Genomic DNA, 11599 nt, shown 5'->3' with positions numbered 1-11599 from the left:
TAAACGTATATAACAAAACGTATTTATAAAATTAAACCGTATTTATAAAGTGTATTCTTAAATGTATATAACAAAACGTATTTATAAAATTAAACTTATATAACAAAACGTATTTATAAAATTAAACGTGTATATATAATATATAACAAAACGTATTTATAATAAAACATATTTATAATAAAACATATTAAAAATAACATATTTCAAAGATATTAATAACATATTATAAATTTATTAATTACCAAAAAAATAAAAAAAAATAAAAAAAAATATTTTTTTTCAAAGGACCGGCCGTAACCGGTTATGGGACCGGAACCGGGACCGGCCGGCTTAACCGGTTATGGGAAAGCTTGACCGTTTTTATAGAGTTTTTCATCGGGACCGGGACCGGTTATAGAGGGACCGGTTATAAGCGGTTTTTGTCGCAATTAGAACCGGCCATAACCGGTTAAGGCCTGACCCGGGACCGATTTTTGGCATCTCTAGTCCAAACCCAAATTGATCCCTTAAAAAAATGGGGCCAGTAATCCAAAAATCCTAAGACCGATTATAGACCCGGTAAGCGGTCACAAAATCACAATCGGTCCCACCGGGCCGGGCCGGGCCGAGCCGAAAAAATAACCACCAGAAACCCTAGGTGAGCCGTGATCATAAGCGCCGGCTCTACAAGGTGAAACCCAATGAGACTAGCATCTCAACAGGACTAGTGAAAACACTCTCTAGATCTTCGAAGATGGAGGCGTCGATGTCAAGTGAACAACGATAAGATCGGCGTCAAAGTTGATCCGTTTTAGAAACCCTAACCGTCAAAACATTTAGTCATATAAAGGTAATAGAGATCATTGATTGTGTTGAATGGTTATTTGGGGCAATAGATTTATCCGGCCAGATGATGTTTGTGATGACTTGATCATTGGTGGATGTAATTTCATCTCATGTATGTATCTGACTTGTTTTCAATCGGTAATTTCTGCAGAAAGTATGTTTTTTATCATACAAATTCATGAAAATGTGATAGCATAAAGTTTGAATTGCCATATGATGTTTGGGAAATTGCGCAAGGGCTTTGAGTCCCATTTGTGTATCGAAAAGGGACCGTGAAAAAAATTGAATGGTATATCCCATCTGATGGCTTCATCTAATGGATTCGTTTGCATTTTCCCCCAAATTATTTTAATTTTACTTGGAGTTGCTTTTGGTTTTTGATCCTTTCGTCGAGATGCATTCACTTGATTGCAGTTTGCAAGAACCCTAAAATTTTGTAACTTTGTGCTTATGCAGTGTAGATTGGTATATGTGGTTTGCATCTATGTCTAAATGATCCCTTTGTAGAGAGTTAAAGAAATGAGGTTATAGAAAAGGTTACAAATCCGTTTTACATTATTTTTTTCATCTAATGCTACGATTTAAACGACAATATGAAACTCTTTATGAGTATTTTCTTTTTAACAATGTGAAACAACAGTTATATTTCACATGTATTGTTTCAGAATGTGAAACAACACATGATTCACTTTTCCGAAAAAGGTGGTGTTCTTGTTTGAACCTGCACCGATATATATAGAGAGAGAGGTTTCTGATGTTCCGTGTCTAGCTGTCCTTGGACTAACATGCCAAGGCTAGATGGTGCCCCCAAACATGGAGTTGTAAGAGTGCGTCGAGCCTCTAGGTGGTGGTACTATAATATCATGTTAAGATACATGGAAGTGATGGAACCTTTTGAATTGTATAGATATAGAAATGGTTCCTAAAATTCATCCTTAAACCTGCTTCTGCATATTGAAATTATAGATAAGTTCTACCCATTTGTAATGTTTTGTTAGCTTGTGTGCTATGGTATGGTTATTCTTTTTCTATAAAGATTAACCCACAGATTGTGTTTCAAGATGACCTTGAAGAAATGCATTTTTATTTGATCGTATACAATTTTTAAAAGAAACTTCATGACATATCCCCTATAGTAAATCTAAGATGATTAGCAAGTCCAGGATTAAACCATGTAATTAATCTAGTCTTATGATGTTGCAGACTACATTATTGCAAGCGTGAACTGTGAAGTAACCTGTTTTTTTGTGAATATCAAATGAAACATATCGTGAAGATTTTGACATTTTTGGTGGCCATAACTGCCACATGGATAAGTTTGTTGCAGGCTGCAATGATTCCACGGAGTCATACTTGGTTGGTGAGTCTCTTCACCTAGTTTTCTTGCGGTTGATTCATCATACGAGCACCTCCAATGGAGCTTTTTGGCCACCTAGACATGTTTAAAAGCCCCTGACAAGAAAACCCCCTATTTTTGCGTGTACAGTTACAAGATTTCATGAAGGGAAATTAACAAAAGTAGCTGTTTCAGCCGGATACATTTACATCTTAGCCATTTTTCTCCCAAAATTTCCAAAATGTCACTACCTTCTCAAGTAGTATCTCCTCAACTTGCAAAGGGGTCAAAAAGTGAAAAGAAAAAAGAAATTTCTGAACATGGACAAGATCAAATCTGTAAATTAGTCTAAATATGTCCTCAACTTGCAAAAGTGTCACTTGCAGACCCAGACTAATTCCCAGATTTGGTTCCTGTACTTGCTTTTACCATGTTTATTTTTCCCCTCTTTTTGACCCTTCCCCAAGTTGAGGAACTTGTGGAGGTAGTGACTTTTTGGAAATTCAGGGAGAGAATGGCTAAGAGGTAAATTTGGTTGGCTGAAATGGCAATTAGCCTATTACTGTCAATTTCCCTTTCAATGAACTTGTCTTTTTGCTTGTGGGTCCCACTTTTTTGGGAAAAAAATAGAAAAAAGCTCCCATGAAAAAGTCTATATTACTGTCGATGCTCTAAATCTTTGATTTCTGTATCATACTGTCGGGAATCATTGCCTTAGCTAATCTTGTTTAATTTTCTGATTTCAACAGCTGCCTCTGTACTTGGTCGTATCACTAGGATGCTATGGCCTTTTCATGGTTGGGTTTGGATTGATGCAATTTCCGACTTGTCCTCAAGAGGCAGTCCTGTTACAGCAGGTTATTTCATTTTTTTGCCAGTAGAGTAGTGGAATTCTTGTTTCCTTCGGTCTTATGCTCACGTATTTTATCTTATGAAATCTATTTTATATTCCACCTGATGATGTTTTTGTTGGTACCTTTGTTATAAAGTTTTGCTATATTTGGCAAACTAGTTGATAAGTTAGCTGTTGGCAGGATAAACTGTTCAGATTTGGTAAAACCTATATAGACATTAATCCACACGTACATCTTTATCCATACAGGACAAAAACCAACCAAACAGCCCCTAAATGAACCCATGTATGTGCTATAATTTGAAACCCCATATCAATTCCACACACATACATGTCAGCATCAAACTTCTCAGTTTTACATTTTTAGTGTTGTGATTTGATTCAAAAGCGGTTCAAATAGTACATTATTTTCCTTCTATAATCATCTCATTCTGTGTGTTTGTTCTTTGAAAACAAACTCTAAACTGTAGCATCCATCTTTCTTTGAAGTATCTCCTGTATAAACTTCTTGTGGTCAAATTTGCAGGACGTAATTGAGGTGAAGCAATTCTTGAAGCGCAAAGGAGTAGATGTGGGTTCCGATTGACATCTAGGGCACTGCCGTTTGTTTTTTTTCTTTCTGAACTTTGATGGACCGAACCAGTGATTTACTCGAAGATCCCAACCGTTGGTCTTTTGTACACAAGTATGGTTCGATTATGTTCGAGTTATGTTCTTTTTTACTCGTTTGCCGTCTTGCCAATAGCTAATATATACAATGTAATTAGGCTAATCGAATGTTGGATTCTGTGACGTAGAATTTTAGCCATAGGGATTGAAACCATCTGTATGTAAAAATGGATTATTCTCGGATTCGAACTTGAGAACAGAAGAGAGTTTGTTTAACTTAACAAAAGAAGTTTCATAATGCCAATGTTAGACACCTTGTTTGAAAGCTTGATTAAATTTTTGAGTTAATCCAATGCGTTACGAGCGTATGTATTTTTTAGCCTAACATGTTCATATATTCGTAAATTACTAGAAGGTATTCGTGCAATGCATCGAGATGTATCTCGATTTTAATAAGTTAGTATTTATGTATAATTTATTTGTAATCTTTAATTTTAAATAATATGCATCAATACTCCCCCACTTACGGGGTAAGACTCTTGGTCTTTGTCATCGTTCTTACATGGTAAGATTCTCAATCCTTGTCATGTTAATTTGATAAGTTAAAGTTACCCGGTAAGCAAACAGCTCTTTAGGAACACGCTAAGGCTTCGAATAAGGATCACTCAAGCAATTGGAAGAGATGCAAATTCATAACTGGTGATTCATTTAATATAACAACATACAAATGATCTACCCCCAGCCGACGAAAACAAAACCAAAAGTACGCAAACGACAAAGTAAATGAATACAACATCTTTTTGTAACAGAGTGTCCGGGTCTGCTTGTGCACATCTTGACTAATCTCATAGGTCTCTAGAGATAAAAATCTATTGGCCTAAGGAGACTTGTACCATTGATAATAAGGCATCAGTAATATGCCAAAGATGGGTTTGTTTCGGGAAGGAGCGACATAGCCACACCGGGGATCGTCTCAAACAACCCGAGATCCTCAATCAACCTCGTTACTAGATTTCCAACCACATAAGAAATACCCGAGACCGCAATTGTTGTAGTCAAGTAGTATGCAATCGTCTTCACGTATCCGAGGAACCTAGTGCATCTATCAACGTATGCCTTGAATATCGCTAGTAAACCGACACACACGAGAGACGCGGCTGCAACCACCACGATGGTGAAATCCTTATCGTTGGTCTCGTGAAATGAGTATCCGTAGACGACAGGAGGGATGATCCCGAACACAAAGAAGGATAGTATCGCAAAGAACACGTGTAGTGGGAAATGCTCGACCCGTCCTAGTAACTCTTTGTACTTGTTACGAGTTATTTGTTGTGTCGAGAATTTGTAGCAGTCATCTTTTAAGTCCCAAAGCTGTATTTCAATCAAATAAGTTCGATTTTTGTGGTCAAACGAGTCGAAATTAAGATGCACAAGGTTTTAAGTGTTTCGGCTACTCACATTATGGCCGATGACAAAGATCCCGCCAATTAGATTTGCAATCGCCAACGCTACGATGGTCACTGCAAAAACTCAACAAAAAAAACGTCAATAAAAAGCTTTTTTTAACTTCAACGATTCCGTGTTGTATGAGCGTGAGATGGGGATCGCAACAATGGCACTACAGTAAAATGGGTCTCTTTTAAGACGCCCAATTGTTCTTAGGCAATTTAATAGAGTATTTAACGAGACTTATAAGTTTTTGGACCAACAACTATGCGTCTTATATAATGACGTTACAATAAGTTGTTACGACAAAGTTAAGCAACCTAACAAGTTATATCTAATAATTTTGGCGATCTAAAAATACACAAGAAATAGATCATCTTATTAGGCTTTTTATGGTACATTTTTTAATATAGCAGTCTAATAAAAACGCTCTATTATGTTGTCTAGTAAAACTCATATTTTTTGTTAATTGTAGGTATTTTGGTTAGTTTGCGTGCATCTCGACTAATTAAGAGACCTTGGCATTACAATCAGGATCATCCTAAGTGGCTTTGCAAGACTCGAACCTGTAAGAACCCTAATCGCAGTTGAATTGAACCCCACAAGGTTGTATAAAACTCATTAGCCTTGTTTTCGGCCCTAATACAACAAACCAATGACACGACTAATGAATAAAAGTGGTTCAAAGAAAAGCTTACGAGTGGCGGCATCAGCAGCAACGGCAGATGCTACAACACTTAAACTTGCAATCACCTCCATTAAACCTCCATAGACTACGCTCTTCAAGATCTCAAAAGATGTAGAATCTTGTCCTACCGGTTCTTGTGTTTGAGGAGCTCCAATTGCAGGGGAGGTGGCGGGTGGTATCTCGATACTTGTTTCGGGTTTTTCTGGTGTAACGTCCAGCGAAGATCCACGATGTTCGCCCAAAGGTTTGCTTGGAACATATATGGTATCCGTGGTGGGGGAAGGAGAAGGGAGACCTGGTTTCGTCATATCTTGTATGGTCGGAACGTTGGGTTCATTCCTAAAAACTCGAAAGATGCTGAAACAGTTCCCTGCTTACATTTAAAACCAATCGCAGTTTTCAGAATACTAAGAATGAAAGAGAGATACAAATGACCGATTAACTTATTTTAGAACCTAAGGACTACGGATCTGTCTAAAATAGGACCCGTAAAAAAGGCCCGTCCCAAGGACCGGTTATAGACGAAAACCAGTTTTGGTCATACATTTTGGTCCTATATTTTGGACCTGGGACTGGTCCTTAACTGGTTAAAATCGTCAAGGACAAAGTTTAAAAACCGGTCCTTAGTAAATTGAAAACCAGTTAGGTGAAGACCCGGTTGAAACCCTAAAAATCAATCTAAGGCCCTAAAATTACCCGATCATTCATTATGACTAAATTTTTTAAAAAAATATATCAAAATGATTATTTGTTAATTTTTAGTGAAATTAATTCAAAAAGAAACTACATAAATTTTATAAATTAAAACTGAAAATATAAATAATATCTAAGAAGTAAAAAAATCAAATTAATTAGTTTATAATGTCATAATTTAACTAAGTGACTGTTTGACAGTTACTGAATGATTTGGTACAGAATGATTAAGTGGTCAGAATGATTAAAAGTCTCTCATGATATAGTGCAAAATGAAATATAATTGTCTGATAATTGTTTGTAATAAAATTAGGCTGCTGAATGATTAAGGGAAACCCTGGATACAAAACCATTCAGAGGGTTTTAGAACTATTAATTAAGAGGCAGATTTATTTTTTGTCAAACAAGATTCACCTCTTAACGATTCAGAGAGTGCATCTTAATAGAATTACTAAGAGTTAAATAAACAACCTCTAATATTTATATCTTACAGTTAATTAATTTACATGTAAATGAAAATTCGAGGAGTTTTAAAAAGAGAGTTAATCGTCCACATCTTTCTTTTATACATGTATATGTTATTTCTTTTAAAACCCAAAATGACCGTTTAGGACCATCAGTCCGAACTTGGTCCTAAATTTTTGACCGGTTCCGTTAAAAATAACTGGTTTTTTTAGTAATGGTTAAGGAGTAAGGACCAGCTAAAACCTGATCCTTATACACCTCTCCTCGGCTCATTAGAGTTTATTCGGTGCAGGCTGCACATTTAAATGTGTTCTATTTTTATTTTGTTTTTGATATCCAACTTGTTATGCGAGCTGATTAATCTCAGGATGGTCACCTATTTTGCAGATAGCCGGAATTACCGCATTTGAACCTTTGTGGCCATAATTTTTTTTTATTACTCCTTGAATTTGAACCTGAGACTTTAAGGTACTTTTGACCTTTTGAGCCAAACTCAAACCAATCAAACACTACCTTGTATTCTATTTCACAAAGATATTAAAGACGAGTTTGCGTTTTTAGAGAATTAATTCATGAATTACCATTCTCACCAGATTCGATTTCCTCTTCGTTTCCATCAGGTTGTGGAACTGCATTCACACGTGGTTTATCCCGGAAAATTGAAAACGGATTTCCTGAACAGATTTCAATTTCATGTGTCAGTTCTAAAGAGTCAAAATTAGGGTTTAATGTCTTTCTAATCACCGTGGTTCATATGAAAAAATTACGAAGAGTAATCAAATCAATTTCAAAATATAGATCTAAATATCACCTGCGGATGTGAACAAGCTGAAGCACGATAAGCATCCAAGCAGATCGATTGGCTTTTCTGGTTCGTCGATCGGAGGCCGTGGCCTTCTCGTTATTTTCCGACGAAGAACTACTTTGGTGATCTGAGCATCACAATTAGGGCAGTGCATCCTGTGCGTATGGAGCTTCGATATCGCCTTATCGAATTCCAACTCTACTACTTCCTCCTCCACGATGTCTTCTTCAGTTAGTTCAGATCTCAAGCTTTCTCCAGTTTCTTCGCTGCTAGCACTGGCGGTTTCGGTGATTCCAGAGTTGATCGCATCATACTTACCGGGATTCTGAATCTTATGAATATCCAAATCTTTGATTGCTCCTGGATTTTTTCAGGAAATTAACCTCCATGCAAGGTGATAAACGAATTTTTTTAATTCGAAACTGCAATTTCTATATACATACCTCCATTTTGGTGTAAGTAGGTGGCGTTTTCCGATGGTTCTCCGCCGCCGTTGTCTCCCTTTGTGAGTCCATGAACAATAGCAGGACCGGAGTATTGAAGTCGTGGTTTCCTCCGAGCTTGCAATCCGCAAGCTTCCACCGCATCTTCCACGCCGGTATCCATCTCCGGTGACCGCACCTCCACCACTATTTCCATCTCCGCAGCTTCTGAGAGCACCACTAGTACAGATTAAAGCTTTTCTGGTTGCTAGATGAATGTTGTTGGAGAGCTTATTATAATATGATCATGGGTAGCTTGCTTGTAGCTCCCATTTATTGCTTTTATAGGCTCCACAGGAAGTCAATGCCAGCCAAAGTCGTTACAATGCGTTCATATCTTTACGGTTATTTTTTTATAAACAATAGAGTGTCATGAATTTTAATGATTTCGAAGTTTTACTGGTTTTATTGGAGAAGATTTAATGATGATATAAGTTACATTTGGTCTTTATATATTAATACAATTTGAATAATTAAGAGTTATAGTTCAAATTACAGTCTATCGATAAAAAAAATTATATGACAGTTTAAAATACAATATATTTAAAATTCAACATATTTAAACGACTTTACAAATGTGTTCGATTTACACCAAGAGCAAAGAATCAAGAGACTAATAGCGAGACCGAGAGTTATAGAACAATTGAATAGAAAATGAATGAGAGAACTTTTAATAACTTATGGTGAATATCAGTTTGAATCTCACCTTGGGGGATGAGGAGACGACATAGAGGTATAAAATGGTGAATGCATTAATGAAATATGTTAAAAGTATTTTGGGAACATGAAAAAAAAGATAATAATGTGCATTGATAACTTGCACTATATATTATTTTAATTGTAGATTAAGAGATTTTAAGACTTAATGCATAAAGTAGTAATACTTAATGCATTATGAGTTGTTTTTAAGATTTTGTGCATAAATGTATTGTACTTTGTGCGTTAAAAATTGTTTTTAAGACTTTTGATAAATCTGGTTTATAAGGTAGTATATATATTATTAATAAGATGTGATGTTAAAATCTAGAGGGTTGTTTGATTATTTCTTATACTTCCATTAATATTTTTAAAATTCTCTGAATCATTTTATGTCTTGGGTCTGCTTTAACAATTCGGCACCCTCATTTCATTCTGAATTATTACCAATGTAGAAAACCAGGGTGAAAAGAACTCGTATCGGGGAGTGAAATAGAATATGAAACCGTAAGCTCCCATGTAGTGGGAAGGGCGATTCAGGTGAGATCCAATGTATAACAAACTCATGTCTTTGTTCGTTCATAGTTCGATATTCTGGTGTCTTAAGCGTAGAGGAACCACACCAATCCATAATCATTATGTAGGAGAGATGGCCGAGTGGTTGAAGGCGTAGCATTAAAAAACCTTAATTTGTCTACGTTGTTATTTTAATTTGTCTTAAAATAAATGTTTAGGGGCCGTTTACCAAACGCTTACTCGGGTAAGTGAATACCAAGTCATTTTACCTTATCGGATGAATATGGTAAAGATCAAGAATCTTACCCGGTAAGAGTGAGACAAGGACCAAGAGTCTTACCCGGTAAGTGAATGCGACGACTCTTACAGGGTAAATTGTTGCATACGATACCGTTTTGGTGAACAAAAATCTTATCCGATAAGTAAATGATAGTGTTAAATTTATCGATAAACGCTTACCGGGTAAGTATTTGGTAAACGGCCCCTTAGTTTTAAAAACAAATGTCTACTTTCTTTAACTACCCTTAATTATGAGATTGAGAGATATTTGTCCTTCTCTTGATTAAAAAGTGTTTTAAATTATATAATGTTTTTATTATAAATATTTATTTTAGAATAAAATAAAGTAGTGATCATTAGTTTCTAATCTTGATTAAAAAAAATAATCTTCAAGATACACGTGATAAGGTAACAAACTTCAACGATAAGTATAACATTACTTTAGTACCCCTAACTTAAAAAATAATTTTGTTATAATTAATTACTAGAAGGGTACTCGTACAATATTTTGATTTTAATATTTCACTTTATTATTTATCTCAGTCGATGTTATAGTATAGTCTTATGTGATTTAAAAAAAACGATAATGTTTTTATTTTTTAATATGGTTAAATGCATGAAATAACAATCTACTTTTATAAAAAAATTTATTATAGCATTCTACTTTTGTTTTTCTTTATTRCAGCAATTTATTTTCAAATTATTTTTTATTAAGACATTGTACTTTAAAAAATCTACCCATAATAGCAATGGGTAACCTGTTACCTTTTAAACCGGTTAACCCTTTGACTTTTTTGCTTGTATGGATTTCATAAGGTGATGTGGATGACACATCATTTTGATGACTTAACTAAAATTAAAATTAAAATCTATTTTAAATTATTATTAGTGATTTTCATTTTTCATTGCTATGATCTAAAAAAACATTTTTTTACTTTTTTTTATTAAGTTACATTCAAATTAAATATTCTTAGAGTAAAATATTTATTAAATAAATATGAAACATTATTTTCGAGATATATTTTGTTTGTAAAAAAAGTAACTTTTTCTATTTTATGTTGTTCAAATAAATATATTTCTTTTAAAGTTTTCTTTAAAATATTAACGAAATAAATTATTATCTACAATTTTTTAATATTGTTATATTAATAAATAATTCAAAAAAATCTAATTAATTTATACGTCAAGTAATTTTTTTTTGAACAAATATAATATATTATTTAAAAGATAATATTTTTTGGTAAAAAAAGAACAAATATTATTTTCTTCTTTTTCAAAAAAACACATATTGTTTTAAAAATATTAGCGAGATAAGTTGTATTCTACTAGTTTTATTGATATTGGTATATCAATGAATAATTTAGAATTTTTTTAATTCATTTATTAAATAACATGTAAAATATCTAAAAATTAAAATAAAAAATACAGTATTTAATAAGAACTAGTAGTTGTTATGATAAAATAATTTTGAAAGTACAATGATATAGTAAGAAAGTCACATCACTATAGTACATGTGGATAACCTACATGGACAATAAGATGGCATGAAAACCTAGTATAATGGGTAAATTTAAATCAAAAGGTTATCCAATGCTATAATGGGTAAAATTTTAAAGTACAATGTCCTAATAAAAAATAGTTTGAAAGTACATTGATGTAATAAGAAAAACTGAAAGTACAATGCTATAATAAAGAAATTAATGAAAGTAGATTGCTATCTTCTGCATTTTGCCATTTTTAATAAAATATAAATTTGAAAATATCATAAACATTTGACAAAAATATATCGATATTAGTATCAAATTAACTATTTAAAATTTATATTTTTTGTGTAATTTTTTAATTTAATTTTTTATTACAATTTAATTTAGGTTCAATAACGAAGTAATTTATATTTTGTTTAATA

The 11599-nt window shown here is 33.7% G+C and overlaps 2 protein-coding genes across 4 annotated transcripts; one reads left to right on the top strand and one right to left on the bottom strand.

The window, feature by feature from the left end:
- The first annotated feature begins 635 nt into the window (after positions 1–635).
- LOC112512678 (dolichol-phosphate mannose synthase subunit 3-like) lies at positions 636–3948 on the top strand. Of its 2 annotated transcripts, none has more exons than XM_025118761.1 (4): positions 636–829; positions 2029–2185; positions 2911–3018; positions 3541–3948. In XM_025118761.1, the coding sequence occupies exons 2-4, from the start codon at positions 2084–2086 to the stop codon at positions 3598–3600; spliced, it is 270 nt and encodes an 89-aa protein (XP_024974529.1). In that variant the 5' UTR covers positions 636–829; positions 2029–2083; the 3' UTR covers positions 3601–3948. The 2 variants fall into 2 exon arrangements, with proteins under 2 accessions (XP_024974529.1, XP_024974530.1); XM_025118762.1 differs by having other exon boundaries at positions 642–937.
- A 423-nt stretch (positions 3949–4371) lies between these two features.
- LOC112513378 (membrane protein of ER body-like protein) lies at positions 4372–8450 on the bottom strand. Of its 2 annotated transcripts, none has more exons than XM_025119615.1 (6): positions 8164–8450; positions 7727–8080; positions 7497–7589; positions 5768–6130; positions 5082–5143; positions 4372–4994 (listed from the first exon to the last, which is right to left on the bottom strand). In XM_025119615.1, exons 1-6 carry the CDS (start codon positions 8357–8359, stop codon positions 4533–4535), a joined length of 1530 nt encoding a protein of 509 aa, XP_024975383.1. In that variant the 5' UTR covers positions 8360–8450; the 3' UTR covers positions 4372–4532. The 2 variants fall into 2 exon arrangements, with proteins under 2 accessions (XP_024975383.1, XP_024975384.1); XM_025119616.1 differs by having other exon boundaries at positions 5768–6127.
- Positions 8451–11599: the final 3149 nt, after the last annotated feature.

Source organism: Cynara cardunculus (genome assembly GCF_001531365.2).
Source record: "Cynara cardunculus var. scolymus isolate 2C chromosome LG 5, CcrdV1, whole genome shotgun sequence".
In the NCBI taxonomy this organism is placed as follows: Eukaryota; Viridiplantae; Streptophyta; class Magnoliopsida; order Asterales; family Asteraceae; genus Cynara; species Cynara cardunculus.
Note: the sequence above shows the minus strand (reverse complement) of the source record. Positions and strands in the feature narration are given on the sequence as shown.

Coding starts and splice junctions, on each gene's coding strand:
- LOC112512678 (XM_025118761.1), top strand. CDS start 2,084: ATGAAACATATCGTGAAGATTTTGACATTTTTGGTGGCCATAACTGCC. Junction 2,186..2,910: donor CACGGAGTCATACTTGGTTG/GTGAGTCTCTTC, acceptor TGATTTCAACAG/CTGCCTCTGTACTTGGTCGT. Junction 3,019..3,540: donor AGGCAGTCCTGTTACAGCAG/GTTATTTCATTT, acceptor TCAAATTTGCAG/GACGTAATTGAGGTGAAGCA.
- LOC112513378 (XM_025119615.1), bottom strand. CDS start 8,359: ATGGAAATAGTGGTGGAGGTGCGGTCACCGGAGATGGATACCGGCGTG. Junction 6,131..7,496: donor AATCGAATCTGGTGAGAATG/GTAATTCATGAA, acceptor TTTAAATGTAAG/CAGGGAACTGTTTCAGCATC. Junction 4,995..5,081: donor TCTTTGTCATCGGCCATAAT/GTGAGTAGCCGA, acceptor ATTGAAATACAG/CTTTGGGACTTAAAAGATGA.